The 20,108-nt window shown below is 42.6% G+C and overlaps 1 protein-coding gene across 1 annotated transcript; it reads right to left on the bottom strand.

Moving 5' to 3' along the window:
• Positions 1-961: 961 nt before the first annotated feature.
• Positions 962-18,360, bottom strand: LOC311127331 (metal transporter CNNM4-like; the record flags this gene model as incomplete). Its single annotated transcript, XM_084159151.1, has 12 exons — positions 962-1,029; positions 1,678-1,761; positions 2,098-2,402; positions 3,122-3,357; positions 4,037-4,185; positions 8,757-8,856; positions 9,581-9,750; positions 9,877-10,017; positions 11,310-11,453; positions 16,660-17,658; positions 17,790-17,892; positions 17,995-18,360. 12 exons carry the CDS (start codon positions 18,358-18,360, stop codon positions 962-964), a joined length of 2,865 nt encoding a protein of 954 aa, XP_084015277.1.
• Between the last annotated feature and the right edge of the window lie 1,748 nt (positions 18,361-20,108).

Below are 20,108 nucleotides of genomic sequence, written 5' to 3'. Positions count from 1 at the left end.
ATTAAAGTCATAATGTTTCAGTAGTCTGTTACCCAGCTAGCCTGGAAACCCGACATTGAATTTCATTGAATTCTACATCTGGCAGAAATGAGCATTTGGTTCAGGAACGTTTCCTCTCACAACCTCTACAAGCCAGAATGTTGAATAAAATGATATTTTAACTTTACCGGTTGTCAATGCGGTTGGTCCTTTTGCTGTCAGGAATGTGAAACAATATATACATCAACTTTTCAAAGTGTTGCTAGTGCATTCAGATTTCTTAGGGTTGGGACTGGGGAGTGGACAGAGGTTATCCAGGGTTAGGGTTGGGTCTGCGGAGTGGACAGAGGGTATACAGAGGCTATGGTTGGGTCTGGGGAGTGGACAGAGGGTATCCAGGGTTTATGTTTGGGTCTGGGGAGTGGACAGAGGGTATCCAGGGGTAGGGTTGGGTCTGGGGAGTGGATAGAGGGTATCCAGGGTTAGAGTTGGGTCTGGGGAGTGGACAGAGGGTATCCAGGGTTAGAGTTGGGTCTGGGGAGTGGACAGAGGGTATCCAGGGTTAGGGTTGGGTCTGGGGAGTGGACAGAGGGTATCCAGGGTTAGGGTTGGGTCTGGGAGTGGACAGAGAGTATCCAGGGTTTAGGGTTGGGTCTGGGGAGTGGACAGAGGGTATCCAGGGTTAGGGTTGGGTCTGGGAGTGGACAGAGAGTATCCAGGGTTAGGGTTGGGTCTGGGGGAGTGGACAGAGGGTATCCAGGGGTTAGGGTTGGGTCTGGGGAGTGGACCGTTCAGAGAGAGATCTTGAGGTTCTGGACGTCTATTGACAAATACCAGAGTCTGGTCCCAACCAAACCTCTAACCCAGTTCCCAGTGGGTAGGAGACAGAGGGGGGGAAGTGAGAGAGAAACAGAGCCAGTCTATTCTCTATCTTTCTCTGTGCTAGGTCTTCTCTGCTGTCTCTTCTCTATCTGGCATTGTTCTAGGTGGTCACAGATGGCTGCTCCACACTCTTCTCACCATCCCGGGACTTTTTCCTCTTCTTGTTACCTGGAAGGATAGAACACAGTGTCAAGTTCAAGTTTCAAGTTCAAGTTTTACTATTAGTTGTATGTACAGGATACACATGGTATACACCGTCCAACAAAATACTTACTTGCAGGTTCCTTCTCGACAATGCAACAACAATAAGAAATAATAAAAGATAAGAATACGAATATATACGAACAATCTCTGCACATGACAAATAACATTTTTATTTACAATTGAAACATAAAATATCAGTTTTGTTTGATTGAAGATAACAATTTTGTTATCCTGTCATTTCAGAGACCCATTAGCTTATTTGTGTTTACACATTATATATTAGACTCTCTGGAGGAAGGTGTGATGCAGCAAGAGATAGAACACAAAAGTTATGTTGCTATGGTACGCCTGCCGTCACTAGTCTGGCTGACTGTTGGGGCCCACACAGTGTTCAGGTGAGGAAGGTGTGTATGTGCGTCTGTGTGTGTGTGTGTGTGTGTGTGTGTGTGTGTGTGTGTGTGTGTGTGTGTGTGTGTGTGTGTGTGTGCGTGTGCGTGTGCGTGTGCGTGTGTGGTGGATGGTGGGGTGGGGGACAGTTGAGCAGAATTAAAAGAATAATTAATCAAATGTAGAATGTGGGGAGGAAAAGCTGATCCTAGATCACTCACTCACTCAGTTTACGTAGCAGCTTCTTCCCAAGTGTCTCCTCTGAGCCAGATAGAGAACAGATGATATCTGACTCCACAGGAACAGCATCTAGGCAGGAGAGCGAGAGGATGAGAGTGAATGAGAGTGAGAGTGGGCAAGGGAGTAAGAGCGTTGGCAAGAGAGAGTGTGTGGGTGAGAGAGAGAGAGAGGGTGAGTAGAGAAATGAGAAGAGCATTGACAAAGCCCAATATAAAATCCACTGCAACCTACAAGACTATAAATAAACGCTATTAATTATGCAAACCATGGCCAAGGTACTGTTCTAGACAATGTTTCCATGGGAGGATTGTTTAAACTTCACTAGACTTGTGAGGACTAAATAATATTACCACTCATGTATATAGCAGCTATAACGGCTTACAACTCTCTCCCTTCTCTCCTCACCATTCCCTTCTTGGCTTTCCAGTTGGTCTTCCGGAATTTCTACCAGCTGGCCTTCTGGACGTTCTATTAGCCAGTTTTCCGGCCGGTCTTCCAGCCGGTCTTTCAGACGGCCTTCGGGACAGTCTTCCGGGCGGTCTTCTGGACGGTCTTCCGTTCTATCTTCCGGGAGGTCTTCCGGTCTCTCCTCTAGTCGCTTATCTGGGTGGTCTTCCTGACAATCTTTCAGTCGGTCCTCTTGGATGTAGGGTATGTCATCCATCCGTAGGAACACTGAATCACTGGGACTCCTCTGTCCGTCTGACTTACTGCCTGAGAGGGAGACAGAGTACCATGGTCACAATCAGGACAGAGGCTGCATCTCAGTGAAGCGGTAGCCTGTTTTCAGTCTCAAAACCTCCCTTCTGTGCATAGAAGTGTAGATCTGAAAGAACCAGATCCATGTCCCATTATCTGCAAAGTGAGGTATTGAGAACCAGGGAAGGGGCTAGAGATGGTTATCATGCTGGGCACATGTCTGCATCATGATCAATTCCACCCCTGGTTTAACTCAATAACCGAGAGGACTGACCACTGATTCAAAGAGAGAGACCATAGACTTAGGAGGGCAAGTTAGAGGTTCATGCATGCATACACACACATACATGCATACTCACAAGCATTGTGAGATAAACCCAACCTGATTGGTTTCAGGGCTTACATGATTTTCCAGATACCATCTGGACTGTGCTGACTGGCATGTCACTCTATGGTGTGTGTGTGTGTGTGTGTGTTGTGTGTGTTCAACTGAAGCAAGAGTCTATTTCAGATTAATCTCCCCTTGGAAGTAAATACTAACAACTGATCAACAAAATGTAGCTATTTATGCCTCAAACTCTCTGTCTCTTTTAGCCTTCTAATCACATCTATTTCCATCTGTGTGTCATTTTTTTCAAAGACTCTTTAACGCCATCTGTTTGCCATGGTGGTTATGTAACCCCCCCCCACACACACACACACACACACACACACACACAAACACACACACTTACGGACGATGCGGTTCCTCTCGTTGAGCTGTGAGGTGAGTGGTCCAGTGTTGTCCTCTGTGTGTGTGTGTCGTTCCAGGACAGGTCGAAGGTGTGTGTATGTGTGTGTCAGGGGCAGGGCGATGCTGTGGGAGCGGGTCTCAGGGATGGTGGGTCTCCCGTCGGGATCGGGGGTCTGGGGTACACTGTCCATAAGACTGGCTGTTAGAGCATTCTGGTAGTGGTTCCTCGAGATCTAGCAAAGAATAACACACACCACAAATACAGTATCAACACAAAATCATCAACACACACACCGCAAATAAAGTATCAACACAAAATCATCAACACACACCGAAAATAAAGTATCAACACAAAATCATCAACACACACCGCAAATAAAGTATCAACACAAAATCATCAACACACACCGCAAATAAAGTATCAACACAAAATCATCAACATACACCGCAAATAAAGTAACACAAAATCATCAACACACACCGCAAATAAAGTATCAACACAAAATTATCAACACACACAGCAAATACACATGCATGCCACACACCATCAAGCTGTTTCTCTATGTAAACATAAAGGTTACGGTTGGTGTGTGCTAGCAACCTTCTTCCTGGAACTATATTTATGACCTTGGGGGGGATATGAGGGAGTGTGTACTTAGGATGTACATCCATCACTTTAAGTCTAAATTATTCATACTGAAAATGGAGCTCATTTATCCCCAATGATTAAAGCTAAGACAGAGAGAGTTTAAAAGGAAAAAGAGGGAGGGAGGGAAGGAGAGAGAGAGAGGGATTGGAGGGAGAGGAAGAGAGGACGTGTCTGTGTTTATTCAAAATCAGGGATTAAGACATTTCAAAGGAAATGGAAAATAGTATTTTAGGGGTATTTTAAATGTGTGTGTGCATGCGTACCTTTATAATCTGTAGGTCAGTGAGTTGTCTGACAGAGAAGTCAGGTAGGTAGACTGCTCCCCCTCCTATACTCAGCTGACCCACACTGCCTCCTGATAGGACAGACTCTGACTGGTTCAACCCACTGCTACCAGAACCAAACCTGTTGACTGGAGATGAGTTTGATTAGATTCTGTCCTCTTAATTTGGGTTTAAAAAACCCGCTCCAGACCACACTAGATAGAAAGCATTTAGAAATTATAAAGTATTCAAATAACTGCCCTTTTTCTGGCCCATAAATTGATTTTGACTAGGGTTGGGTAGGTTACTTTCTAAATGTAATCTGTTATAGTTACTAGTCCAACATTCTTATCAGTAACGTAACTTTTGGATTACCCAAACTCAGTAACGTAATCTGATTACTTTCAGTTATATTTGGATTACTTTCCCATTAAGAGGCATTAGAAGAAGACAAAAAGGATCCATCAAACACATTTGGTGTGTCATCATAGTGGTCTCTGACTTGTGGTCAGACTCGCTCAGGTGGAAAAAAAACTTGAACTTGCACCATTTTTCAATGCTGAATTGAATGTCATTGAGAAAAACAGAAAGGTGTCTTAATTTTGTTTTCTTTCGCAAACATCCTTTCTAAAGTAATCCAGGAAGTAATCATCTAGTATTTCCAAAAGTATCTGTAATCCTATTACAATATTTCTGCTGGTAACATAACCGATTACAGTTACAGTTTTTTGTAGTCAGATAACATGTACCTGATAACATGTAATCAGTTACTCCCCAACCCTGATTTTGACAAATAAATCGGTCCCCAAAAACTCTATGGGGACCTTGCCCACCCCTGACGTACACACACACACACACACACACGCGCTCACGTGCACGTCACTGGGCTGGCCCTCTTGTGTCTGCTTATCAGTGGAAACTGGCTTTAATTGCTGCAGTTACATAGTTTCCACTGCAGCAATCTTCTCCCACAGATTAAAAAGAAAATGAATAATGGATTTTGCACACATACAGTGCCTTCAGAAAGTATTCACAGCCCTTGACTTTTTCCACATTTTTGTTGTGTTATAAAGTGGGATTAAAATGGATTGAATTGTCTTTTTCTATCAAAGGTCTACAAAAAATACTCTGTAATGTTAAAGTGGAAGTTTTCTTTTTTTCATTAATGGAAAATAAACACTAATATATTTTGATTAGATAAGTATTCAACCCCCTGAGTCAATACATGTTGGAATCACCTTTGGCAGTGATTACAGCTGTGAGTCTTTCTGGGTAAGTCTCTAAGAGCTTTCAACACCTGGATTGCGCAATATTTGCCCATTATTATTTTCAGAATTCTTCAAATTCTTCAAATTGGTTGTTGATTATTGCTAGACAACCATTTTCAGGTCTTGCCATAGATTTTCAAGCAGATTTAAGTCAAAACTGTTACTCAACCACTCAGGAACATTCACTGTCTTCTTGGTGTAGATTTGGCCTTGTGCTTTAGGTTATTGCCCTGCTGAAAGCTGAATTCATCTCCCAATGTCTGGTGGAAAGCAGACTGAACCAGATTTCCTATAGGATTTTGCCTGTGCTTAGCTCCATTTCATTTCTTTTTTATCCTGAAAAACTCCCCAGTCCTTAATGATTACAAGCATACCTATAACATGATGCAGCCACCACTATGCTTGAAAATATGGAGAGCGGTACTCAGTAATGTGTTGTATTGGATTTGCCCCAAACATCATAATAATAATAACAATAATAATAATAATCATAATCATAATATATGCCATTTAGCAGACACTTTTAGCCAAAGTGTCTTACACTCATGCGTGCATACATTTTACGTATGGGTGGCCCCAGCGGGAATCGAAACCACTAAACACTTTGTATTCAGTACAAAATATGAATTGCTTTGCCACATGTTTTGCAGTATTACTTTAGTGCATTGTTGCAAACAGGATGCATGTTTTGGAATATGTGTATTCTGTACAGGCTTCCTTCTTTTCACTCTGTCAATTAGCTTAGTATTATGGAGTAACTACAATGTTGTTGATCCATCCTCAGTTTTCTCCTATCACAGCCATTAAACTCTGTAACTGTTTTAAAGTCACCATTGGCCTCATGATGAAATCCCTAAGCGGTTTCCTTCCCCTCTGGCAACTGAGTTAGGATGAACGCCTGTATCTTTGTAGTGACTGGGTGTATTGATCCACCATCCAAAGTGTAATTAATAACTTCACCATGCTCAAAGGGATATTCAATGTTTATTTTATTTTATTATCCATCTACCAATAGGTGCCCTTCTTTGTGAGGCATTGGAAAACCTCCCTGGTCTTTGTGGTTGAATCTGTGCTTGAAATTCACTGCTCGACTGAGAGACCTTACAGATAATTGTATGTGTAGGGTACAGAGATGGGGTAAACATTATTATTGCCTCGACACAATCCTGTCTCAGAGCACTACAGACATTTCCTTCGACCTCATGGCTTTGTTTTTGCCCTGGCGTGCACTGTCAACTGTGGGACCTTATATAGACAGGTGTGTGCCTTTCGAAATCATGTCCAATTAGTTGAATTTACCGCAGTTGTAGAAACATCTCAAGGATGATCAATGGAAACAGGACGTAAATAAGGTATTTGTTTTTATTTTTAATACCTTTGCAAACATTTATAAAAACCTGTTTTCACTTTGTCATTATGGGGTATTGTGGGTAGATTGATGAGGAAAACATTTAATTTAATCCATTTTAGAATAAGGCTGTAACGTAACAAAATGTGGAAGAAGTGAAGGGGTCTGAATACATTTCCCGAATGCACTGTAGGCCTATCAGAGTTGCCTACCATTAAAAACAATGGAGAAAATGCATTCCATAACACTTTAATATAGAAATAGCTGTTCTATCATTCAGCCTACAGTAGCAGCCAATGTGTGGTGTTCAATGTAGGCCTACATTCCATGAGACATTGAAAAAAAACTTGCAGGGCTTGACATTAACCTGTTTATCCACTTGTCCTTCAGACAAGGAGGTGACTGAACATTTTGTTGGGTTGTTTGATGCAAGAAACCACTTTACAAAATAAAATGCATCATTATTCCCATACCATTATTACAGAGAATCAAATTATGCTCCCCTCTGCCTATTGGCTACTTAGCTTATTCAAGCCTGTCTCAAAATACAACACTGCCCCTTTAAGCCAAATAAAATGCTCTTTACCTGACTAGCTTTTCAAAGATGTCTAGAAATGTATATGTTTTGTGCTCTTGTAGGACGCAATCACTCCCCTATTGCTGACTACAAATTATCTATAACTGGGCTAATAACTCACTAACTAGCAAAGGATATGAACAAAATGTGCACACGTGGCTACATGCAGCTCTCACTTTGATCTCAAAACAAGCGCATCTACTCACGACCTCTCATGCTGTAAACACAGTCCAGTTCAAAGTAAATGGCACATATCCATATATGGCAATGGTCTATTTGCATATAGGCCTACTGCAGCTCTGATTGTTTATGCCACATCAGTCTGTGTAGAGTATGGGCTGAGTAGTGCCTGTCAATGCAATAGAATCCTACTCCGATGCGTTCTGCCTACAACAAAATATTTTGCATAGCGTTTTGTTTCGGTGTGTTGCATTGGAAGTGGCTAAAATTGCCTTGATTCGATCACAATTGCCACAGTAAAGGGAAACGTTGATAGTGTTAACAGGGATAACTCTAGAAGAGTGGTCACAAACCTTTTCTGAGTCAAAAGTTAAATATTCCTCGATATTAAAAAAGACCCAAGTCGCTAATAATAACAACAACGCAAGCCTATAGATACACTTTCCTACTCATTCATTACTGCTGCAGTGCTTGTTGTAGCGCTGAGTGGAAATAGGAAGAACGCACATTTTATGGCTTCTAAAAGTGTTGAATACAAAGTGTTGACAGTGCTGAGTAAGAACTTAAACATGAACTCAATCATAAAAACATAATCTCTTTGCTGTATTCGTTGACAGTCTCTTTCTAGTCATGGTTTTAAACGTTGTGAAATCTCACAGTATCAACTTTGCTGTAGCTTTCTTTTATGCCTGCTACGTTACTGCAGACACGGTCATCTGAGCCATCCAATTGGCCAGCGGTAGGCCTATAGTGCACTTGATTTGCTCTCTGGGCCCACTGGGAAGGCAGAGTTTGAAAATAGGAACACAAGGCTTTATCGTTGGGTTTTTTATAGAAATGTTCGGCGATCGACCGGTTGGTGATGACCACTGCTCTAGAAAGTTGAGTGAAGTTCAATCTCGTGCTTCTCTCTGTGGGCTGATATTTCTGTGTGGCAGTCCCACCGCATGCATGCAGCTTAGAGGGAACATTGCCAAGACATTTCAGTTTGTCCTATTAATTAATTTGTAAAAATGTCTAAAAGCAGAATTCCACTTTGACATTATGGGGTATTGTGTGTAGGCCAGTGACACAAAATCTCGATTTAATCAGTTTTAAATTCAGGCTGTAACACAACAAAATGTGGAAAAAGTTGAGGGGTGTGAATACTTTCAAAAGGCACTGTAACATAGAAAAGTGGTGATACTGCAGCATTTAGAAACGGGAAAGCTGGGGTAAGAATTTATTTTTCGAGGACAATAAATCCGCTTCATCACCATCATCATCATTATAATCAACAACATCATAATCACTAACACCCACTGTTAAAATCCCATTGTGTGTCGTTGGGGCCGGCGGTGTATTTACCTATAGGTAGTGGTGGTATGAGGGCTGGCATGCCATAGTAGGAGAAAGCTCCGTTCTCAAAACGAAGAGCCTCTTTACCAATCTCCACCTCCACTTTACCCTGCAATGACATAACACACAGACAGACTATTAAACACCAAAGTTTCCATAGATTTCCAATATGTAACTTTGGTGAATTACCGGTAGTCTTTCAACCCTAGTTGTGTACCTGTAGAACCAGGACAGTGTAGTATCAGTGTGTATGGTGTGTATCTGTAGAACCAGGACAGTGTAGTATCAGTGTGTATGGTGTGTATCTGTAGAACCAGGACAGTGTAGTATCAGTGTGTATGGTGTGTATCTGTAGAACCAGGACAGTGTAGTATCAGTGTGTATGGTGTGTATCTGTAGAACCAGGACAGTGTAGTATCAGTGTGTATGGTGTGTATCTGTAGAACCAGGACAGTGTAGTATCAGTGTGTATGGTGTGTATCTGTAGAACCAGGACAGTGTAGTATCAGTGTGTATGGTGTGTATCTGTAGAACCAGGACAGTGTAGTATCAGTGTGTATGGTGTGTATCTGTAGAACCAAGACAGTGTAGTATCAGTGTGTATGGTGTGTATCTGTAGAACCAGGACAGTGTAGTATCAGTGTGTATGGTGTGTATCTGTAGAACCAGGACAGTGTAGTATCAGTGTGTATGGTGTGTATCTGTAGAACCAGGACAGTGTAGTGTCAGTGTGTATGGTGTGTATCTGTAGAACCAGGACAGTGTAGTATCAGTGTGTATGGTGTGTATCTGTAGAACCAGGACAGTGTAGTATCAGTGTGTATGGTGTATACCTGTAGAACCAGGACAAAGTAGTCGACAGGTTTGTTCCTCATATACAGGAAGTGCTGTGGTGCTCGTTTGTTCTTTCTGTCAAACTTTAGTTCCTGAACGACACTGGGGTGTTTGATCAGACGAAGGAGAATCTTCTCTGAGAGATGACATGGCCTGAAGGGCTCCACTTCTAGAAAGAGAGAGTGAGATTGAGAGAGCGAGAGGGTGAATAGAAAAAATAGTAGCACAAAAATAGCACAGACGCACGTACATACACACAGACACATCCATCCACACATACACAAAGAGGTTCTACCTGTGGCCAGGAAGCGGTGTGTAGCTAGCAGCAGTTGAGGAGACATCTTCACCTTCATCTCGTTCTCTGTCAGGTTAAAGATGGAGAAGTCGTGTTGCTTCCTCTCATGGTGAGACACGCGCCTCTTAGTCCTCTTATCAACTAGGGAACAATTAAGCAATTAACCAATCAATTAACCAATCAATTCACCAATGAACCATCCATTTAATCATTCAATTAAATCTTAATTTCTATTCTATTCACACAGTTATTTATCACAGAACACAAACCATTTTTTTTATTCTTCCAGAAACATCTGATGAAAAAACACACACCTCCAACTCCAACTCACTAATCTGATCTAAATCAAACAATCCCACGTCTGGGGAGATTAATGAAAAGGCTTAGATTGGATTGGTAATATGATGTTCAGATTGTGTTAAATAGTTAGGCTTCAGTATGAACAGCTGGTGTTATACTGAGGCCTGCGGTGCAGTCACTGAGATTAGCTGCACTGTGCTATATTTAACATACACACGCACGCACGCACAAGCACACACACACAGCGTTGTGATGACTGGTCTAATGTACGAATGAAGTCCGGTGACCGGTTCATGCAGCTATTCACACGTGCATATTTTATATTTTTGCATTAGTGTGGCATAACATATTTATATTATTGGTCCAAGGGACACATCATTATTTTCTCTGAAAATGGGAAGCAGCTTGGTCGGGAAGTCCCGGGATACCAGTCACAGGTACTGAACCCTAACACACACACACATGCATGCGCACACACACTCTCTCTCTTCTCTCTTTATCTCTCTCTCTTTTTCTCTCACCACGGAGCTTGCTTTATATAGTACATTCTCCTTGCAATTAAAAATGTAACAGGTTTGAAAATTCAATGATGTTTCCAGAAAGGGTTAGGGAAGTCTGTTATTATGCACACAGTATTTACCCCATTGGTGGTTGCAGCATACATAGAAGTATGCAATATGTGATGATACAGCATAATGTAAAATAAACAATGTACCCCCCCCCCCCCCCCCCCCCCCCCCCCCCCCCCCCCCCCCGTCTCTCTCTCTCTCTCTCTCTCTCTCTCTCTCTCTCTCTTTGTCTCTCTCACTCACATACACACACACACACACACACACACACACTGCAGAGAGAGCGTTAAACCCCAATTAAGCCAGTGGTAATTATCTATGGGATAAATTCATTACTTCTGATCAATTATGCATCCGATCAGGTCATGGGAGCCCCAGGAAGTGATAAATAGCTTAGAGGGAGACAGGAATAGAGAGAGAGAGAGAGAGAGAGAGAGAGAGAGAGAGAGAGAGAGAGAGAGAGAGAGAGAGAGAGAGAGAGAGAGAGAGAGAGAGAGAGAGAGAGAGAGAGAGAGAGAGAGAGAGAGAGAGGAGAGAGAGAGAGAGTTGTTATTCTGTACATACTGTAGAGGTCTGTCTCATCCACAATCTCAGACTTGATGATTTCTTCGATAACATCCTCCAAAGTAACGATTCCCAGGACCTCGTAGAAGGGGTCTCCCTCCCCTTCACTATTCACCCTGTGGACTATAGCCAGATGGGATTTACCTAGGAGAGAGAGCGAGAGAGAGAGAGAGAGAGAGAGAGAGAGAGAGAGAGAGAGGAGAGAGAGAGAGAGAGAGAGAGAGAGAGAGAGAGGTTAGAGAAATGGATAGTAGGATCTATTTGTGATGAGTCTGGAAATCCTTCTGTCATTAAAGCAGATTAAAAATCAACACAGCACCAATCAGGAGACTCTTACTGTAAGTAGCTGTTAAGACAGAGATTGATGCCCTCCCCAGCTGATATGAGTCAGTCATACATAGATAAATTATATCTTCGTGTTATTATTACTGAGAACTAGCCAGATCACAATGGAAAATACCCTCAGCGGTAACTGTGTGTGTGTGTGTGTGTGTTTATGTGTCAGTGGGCAGGGGACGATTAATAGTGACATTTTGACAGTCAGGAGAACTTGGTGGTTACGTAAACACAGCCTGAGATTACGTAACCTGTCTGGGGAAGCCTGGTTCTGATGAGTAGACTCACTGGCCATACTGCTGCCTGCCACTTCAGACACACACATGCATGCATGCCCACACACACACACACAAACACACACACACACATAAACACACACACAAAGATGCATGCATTTAAACTCTCATACATATGCATGAATGAACTGCATGCACACAGATATAGTATGAACGCATGCATGCCCACACAGCATCATGAAGGCTCCTACTTGGCATATCAAACCTCCTGAGATTGGAACTCTACTCCATCTTGAGTCTAACTCTTGTTCAACTATCAAATCCTCTTAGTTTGAGGACTTAAAAAATAACTGTCCACTATGAAAGGCACTGAATAGCATCTTACATAACGATTTACAAGCACACTGCCTTGTGTGTCAGTCCAATACAACAACAGAGACGCTACGGTTTCTTTCCATGGCTTGTGAACGATTTAGTCATTGTGGCGTTTCATGTAAGACTCCCCACCTCCCCACCTCCCTCCTAAGCCCTTTGTCTTCCTGAATCAGCCTCCATCACAGCTGCAGAGAGAGGGGAGGAAAGGAGAGGAAGAGGTAAAGGTTGGAACTGAATTTTTTATGGCGTCACAGCCAGGTTACCGATAGTTCACCCCCCCCCCCCCCCCCCACACACACACACTTCCTGACCGCTACACACTTCTGCCTCTCCCCAGTGATGGCATGCTGACATGGGGATTAGAAGTGAAGGTCAGAATCCGCAGGGTTCTCTCCTTACTCTAATCCTCTCCCCCTCACATTAATATGTAACTTCAAATGTTATAGTCAGTTAGCTCCTGTAAAACGTCATGATTCTGCAGGACCAAGTGCTTTGAATGGTTCTATTGTTCAATCAAAACGTGCGTCTGTTTTTTGGGGGGTATGAGAAAAATAACAATATACATTAACTAACAATCTATATTAACAATATATGCTCTCCTCAGACGTTCCTACCGACAAACGGACACCCCTGTCAGTGAACTGATTCTCTGGCAACCATAGCATGGTTCCAACAGAAGGGACAACCCAGATATCATTCATGTGGACCATCGTAAATGTGACACTGGACTGGAGGAGGAGGCGGGGACTGCGTCTACAATGGAGGACCGGCAGCTCTGGAAGCCCCCAGACAACCAGATGATGATGAATGTGAGTTGAAAATGTGAATGTTACTTTTAATCACACCACAAAACAAATGTATATTGAATAAGGCCCTCTCATCCAACTCATTTGTCCCAAGTCATCCTTTTCATCATTAAACCCTTCATTCTGAATAAATCAGATTACCATCTCTGAGCCCTCATGGACAAACCAACCCTGACAATCTGAATAGCATCTAAATGAAGCCCTAGTCCTGTTACATAAGCTCTCATCCTAGTGGACACTGCCGTCTCTGTCCCAAAGCCTCCAGTTTGATTCCTGCCAAGTCAGAGCACATCAAATCTATTCTACTTCTGTTTATTATGCAACACACAGGAGAAACATTATGCCCGTTCATTTCACCCACTCAAAAATTGACTTTTTACTTTTATATAGTTCCTATCGAAGTACTGAGTATAACCCATTCACGCAAACAAACACATACACACACAGTTTTGTATTGCTATCCTTGTGGGGACAAAATAATTGATTCCTATCCAAAATCCTATTTTCCCTAACCCCTAACCCTAAATCTAACCCTAACCCTAACCTCAATCCTTAACCTAACCATAACCCTAACTTTAACCCTAAACCTAACCTAACCTTAACTCCTAACCCTAAAACTATTCCTAACCCTAACTCCTAACCCTAAACCTAACCGTAACCCCTAACCCTAACCTTAATTCTAACCCTAACCCTAATTGTAACCCTAACCCTAAACCTAACCCCTAAGCCTAAAATAGCATTTTTCCTTGTGGGGACCGGCAAAATGTCCCCACTTGTCTGAATTTTCCTTGTTTTAGTATCCTTGTGAGGACTTCTGGTACCCACAAGGATAGTTAAACAAAAAGACACACACACCTACCTAACCCCCCTGGCTGACGGCTGAATGATTCATACTCTGGTTGTCATGGGAATCAGAAGAGCCTCTAACTCCCTTTAACATTCTTACATGGATGGAGACACAAAGGACTGTTTACTGTCAATTTGTCACTTCTCTTCAGACTGCAGCACATTATTCCTGTTCTACTGTGGGATGTGAAGCCTCACTGGGCTCTTTCAACTCACTGCCATTCTATGAATCCCTGCGACGGGTAATAAACACAGGTTATCCAAAGTAATTACCATAAGTAAAACAGGACATTTGTATCATAATAATTGGCATAATCATTGCATAATCCAGAACCAAATCAGCTAAAGCAGTCACAAGAGACTATAATTTTCATAATCTGTAAAACATACAGATAACCTTGCTACACTCTCTAAGCTGTCCCAGTTCATTCAAGGAAGTTGTTGATTTCATGGATTATAGATATGGCTTAAAACTCTTCCCTGACATACAGTTGCCCAGTGTTTCCCAAACTTGGTCCTGGAGACCCCAAGGGGTACACGTTTTTGGTTTTTGCCCTAGCACTACACAGCTGATTCAAATGATGAACTCATCATCAAGCTTTGATTATTTGAATCAGCTGTGCTAGGGCAAAAACCAAAATGTGTACCCCTTGGGGTCCCCAGGACCAAGTTTGGGAAACCTTGCAGTAGCCTATCCCACTCACCTCCACTTGAACCTGCTGAGCCTGTATCATCTTATATGACTGACTGTTCAGAGCATCACTGGATTTAAATACACCCTGGATTCTCTGCTTTTCAGGAAGAGGGAAGTGGTGTGATGGAATGTGTATGAGTTAACTTGAACACTGTCAATGCACTTAGCTATACAAAATGTATTGTCAAACGAGCACAGCACCTGCTGAACAATGTAATATTTGTTTTATCATAGATCATGTGTAACAGGGTAGAGGTGCCTGAATTGCAGTAATCATGTGATTTGAACCTGTGAGCTCATTGGTCCATGTGCTCTGATGGTTGCAGGTATAATTCTGGAGAATGCACCTCCACCTGTATGGTGCATTTCCTATAATATTTACACTACCGTTCAAAAGTTTGGGGTCACTTAGAAATGTCCTTGTTTTCTAAAGAAAATCATTTTTTTTGTCTATTAAAATAACATCAAATTGATCAGAAATACAGTGTAGACATTGTTAATGTTGTAAATGGCTATTGTAGCTGGAACGGCTGATTTTTTATGGAATATCTACATAGGCGTACATTGGCCCATTATCAGCAACAATCAGTCCTGTGTTCCAATGGCACATTGTGTTTACTAATCTAAGTTTATCATTTTAAAAGGCTAATTGATCATTAGTAAACCATTTTGCAATTATGTTAGCACAGCTGAAAACTGTTGTGCTGATTAAAGAGTATCTGGAGCATCCGCAATTGTGGGTTCGATTACAGAATCAAATGGCCAGAAACAAATAACTTTCTTCTGAAACTCGTCAGTCTATTCTTGTTCTGAGACATGAAGGCTATTCCATGCGAGAAATTTGCCAAGAAACTGAAGTTCTCATACATCGCTGTGTACTACTCCCTTCACAGAACAGCGCAAACTGGCTCTAACCAGAATAGAAATAGGAGTGGGAGGCCCTGGTGCACAACTGAGCTAGAGGACAAATACATTAGAGTGTCTAGTTTGAGAAACAGACGCCTCACAGGTCCTCAACTGGCAGCTTCATTAAATAGTACACGCAAAACACCAGTCTCAACGTCAACAGTGAAGAGGCGACTCCGGGATGCTGATCTTCTAGGCAGAGTTGCAAAGAAAAAGCCATATCTCAGACTGGCCAATAAAAATAAAATATTAAGATGGGCAAAAGAACACAGACACTGGACAGAGGAAGATTGGAAAAAAGTGTTATGGACAGACAAATCGAAGTTTGAGGTGTTTGGATGACAAAGAAGAACATTTGTGAGATGCAGACCAAATGAAAAGATGCTGGAGGAGTGCTTGATGCCATCTGTAAAGCATGGTGGAGGCAATGTGATGGTCTGGGGGTGCTTTGGTGGTGGTAAAGTGGGAGATTTGTACAGGGTAAAAGGGATCTTGAAGAAGGAAGGCTATGACTCCATTTTGCAACGTCATGCCATACCCTGTGGACAGCGCTTGATTGGAGCCAATTTCCTCCTACAACAGGACAATGACCCAAAGCACAGCTCCAAACTATGCAATAACTATTTAGGGAAGAAGCGGTCAGCTGGTATTCTGTCTATAATGGAGTGGCCAGCACAGTCACCGGATCTCAACCCTATTGAGCTGTTGTGGGAGCAGCTTGACCGTAAGAAGTGCCCATCAAGCCAATCCAACTTGTGGGAGGTGTTTCAGGAAGCATGGGGGGAAATCTCTTCAGATTACCTCAACAAATTGACAACTAGAATGCCAAAGGTCTGCAAGGCTGTAATTGCTGCAAATTGAGGATTATTTGACGAAAGCAAAGTTTGAAGGACACAATTATTATTTATATTAAAAATAATTATTTCTAACCTTGTCAATGACAACATTTCCTATGCATTTTGCTATATTTCCTATTCAAACTCATTTCATGTATGTTTTCATGGTAAACAAGGACATTTCTAAGTGACCCCAAAACCTTTGAACAGTAGTGTAACTCTTTACATGCTACCTGATTCTGCATAAAAATGTTTTCTCTCTACAACAGTGTATACCTAACTCAGGTGTGAGTGTGGATGTGCCTAGCCTATTACCTCTCTTGAACTCCTCCAGCATTACATCCAGTTTGGTATCGCTGAACACACAGTGCATTGGGTGTTTGTAGAACTGGGTGATGGTCTTCAGCGGGGTGCAGTCATCCGGGTCCACAAACGCCAGGTCTTTGACGAACAGGATATCAACGATGTTGGATCTGTCATTCTCATAGACCGGGATCCGGGTGAACCCGCTCTGCATGACATCAGACATAGTACAGAAGTCTAGAACAGCATCTGAGGAGAGCATGTAACAGTCCGCCAGCGGAGTGTGAACTTCTTCTACGTTCTTGGTGCGTAACTCCAGAGCGCCCTGGATGATGTTGAGTTCCTCTTTGACCAAATCGTGGTAGGGATCTGTGACGCGCAGCATGGCAACCAGTTTCTCTCTGGTGTAGAAATTACTGATCTCCTGGTGAAGCATGATGTCTAGGAGCTTGGAGACGGGGTAGGAGATGGGGAAGGAGACCAGCATTAGAAGCCGGGTGGCCCAGATGGTTTTGGAGGCGATGGCGAGGCTGTGTCTGGACGCCACAGAGTGAGGCAGGATCTCTCCTATAAAGAATATACCGAAAGTGCAGGTAGCAAGGGAGGTGGGAGTCATCCCTATAATCTGGCACATCCACACTACGAAACAGGTGTTGGTCAGCACGTTGCCCAGCACCACAGTACACAGGATGTAGTTGCCATGTTTACGTACAGATTCGATCTTGTGCGCGTATTTTTGTTCCTTCTCGGTGCCACTGTTTTGGAGGACCCGGAGCTCAACGGGATCCAGGGCGAGCATGCTGATGTTCAGCCCACTGCAGAGCGCAGAGAGACCCAGTAACAACACTGACACCACCAACTGGAGCCACACGTCCGCTTGCGGGGGTCGCTCCACCACCGCTAGCCAGAAGTCTCTGGTGGTGAAATGTTCCCACTTCACCCCATCAAACGCGCAAATGGAGTAGTATTTGATCCGCTCATCTTTGCGCAGGTCTTTGGCGAGCAGCTCCACTATGGAATCAGAATCAAATAACAAAAAGGTCTTCATCAGACAAGAATAAAAACGCACAATAGCACAAGATAAAAAAATAAAAAACATTTGATGATTCAACAATGATAAAAGCATGTAACTATAAACGGACCTAGAACGGAGTTGTGGCTGGATGCAGACCTGAAGGAACCCAGGAGTTCGATGTCAGAACTCCGCGCATGCTCGTCCACGCACGGGTTCCGTTTGGGATGGACCTAAATACAAATTCACATTTTAACACGATATTTAGGCTATTTAATTAAACATATTTCATATATAGCTTTAAGGGTAAATGGTCAATACACTAAATAACTGACCATACTCTCCCCCTCTCCTCTCTCTCCTCCTGGCTCCTCTATGAAGGCGATCCATGGTGCGGCAGCTGCAGCCTCTGGTCTCTCGCTCCCAGAGCGGTTGTGGGCTCTCTGTGTAACCGAGAATGCTGCGTAGTAAACCCGCAGCATGAACCGCGTCCCCTCGGTCGCCTGGAGCAGCCCGTCTTGTACAGACAGCTCCCCGGCTTTAGTGTTCTCTGGGCGGACACCAAGCAATCCCTTCGCTGGGGCTGGGAGAAAGAATACGAGGATGAGAAGGATAGAGAAGTTAAACAACAGCAGGCTGCAGGAATGAAGTGCGGATCGGTGTGTTGAGGATGAAGCTGCCGCAGCATCAGCAGCCATCATGCTGAATGAGCTGCAGAGGGACTTCGGCGATGAGTTGGTCACGTGGTTAGTGTTTTTACGCTGGCTCTTGGAATAGGCATACATCTGGAGAGCCACGCAAAGAGGAGAGAGAAGTGAGAAGGGGCCGAGAGAGAGCGCGGGCATGTGTGCGTCTTAAAAATCACATGCAGCACAATGACGTAATGTCATTTTGCGTGCCACTACCGTCTAAAAATAGAATACAGGAAATGCCCTATTATCAGCCACTTCCCTGGGTGATTGTCTGTCGCTCCCTGCAGAGATTACAATCGTAGAAACACGCCAAATAGGCTACTGTTGTCTACAGACAGACGCAATCATGCTGTGTGTGTGTGTTCATTTTGTAGGCCTACACAAAGGCCTACACCACAGCTTTGCTCTCGCAGGCTATTTTTTTCACAATCAGCATCATCAGCATCATCACCATCATAGTCATCCTCATCATTGTCACCGTCATAATGATCATCATCATCTTTATAAACAGCAGCATCGTCATCATCACATTGGGTAAAGCTGCAGTCGATTTTTCTAGAACGTGTTATACAGTATTCCACCAGATGGCAGTGCTGACTCCCCTTTCCCATTTCAGCACCAGCTCTGGAGTCAAGTTTTACTAGAGGCTCTTCAACTGAACAAGTTGTTCGTTTACCCTCCTAGTGTGAGTAATTTGATTTAATGTAACATTATATAGTAATTCAACTGATTTAATTAGCACAGTAATAACAGCAGGGTTGCATTTTAAAGCCAATAATAGGTTACTACTACGAGTCAATGTTTAGGGGCTGAGTCAGCAAATGATTTATAATTTGCATATGATTTATAATAAATAGCCTAACAATTATTATTTCTAAATGATTTAGAATTTTCAGGGCCCAATCGCATTTAGCCATACGAACAATTAGCCTACAAACGACAATATATTACTTGTATCGTCTAATTCCATTTAAAATATCATGTTTTTACATTTTGGAATCGTAGCCTACATGTTAGTTTAAGCCATAAAACTAGAAATGTAAACTGATGAGACAGTTTAGCAAAGCACACCATTAAATTGGTTTAGTAATCAGATAAATTAAAAGGACACGATAATACACAGGGACTTGGCTGCTCCTTTGTCAAGTGGTAGGCTAACTTCTCTGCCTCTGCAACTTTCACACGTCGTCAATATTCGGAAGAGCGAGCGTGAACCCTGCCTTGTAAACCGTGACCCTTTCATCGCCTGTTTAAAACAGTTACAAGCCTGGTTGTGGCGTGTCAATAAATAGCCTTATCCACCCTCCTTCGCCCCGGCTCTCTCTCTCTGAAACCATGCTCCAAATCACATATACTTGCCTGTCAAGGCAATGTTTTTAAAATATATATTTTATTTTGGAAGTATAATCGAAGTTAGATCCCACTGGGCACATACGTCAATTCAACGTCTATTCCACGTTGGTTCAACGTAATTTCGTTGATTTAACCAGAAAATAACAAACCATATAGCCACAAAACTGAAAATAAATTGTTTTATTGTAGGATATGTGACTAAATGATATAGGCCTAGTATTATTGATCTTTAAAATTCTGTTCAACTGTTAAAGCTTAATACATTTCAACAAAATATCTTTCCAATGCAATGCATTTGCGCTAGGCAATTATTGCTTCACTAACGAAATTGCTTTTACATTTTCGGCCCTGTCGATTTGTTGCCTTTTCCAAAAGTCAAAGTTTTTACCAATAGGCTACAATAG

The sequence above is a fragment of the Coregonus lavaretus genome (assembly GCF_964263955.1).
Source record: "Coregonus lavaretus genome assembly, chromosome: 1".
Taxonomy (NCBI): Eukaryota; Metazoa; Chordata; class Actinopteri; order Salmoniformes; family Salmonidae; genus Coregonus; species Coregonus lavaretus.
This window is presented reverse-complemented; position numbering and strand designations above follow the sequence as displayed.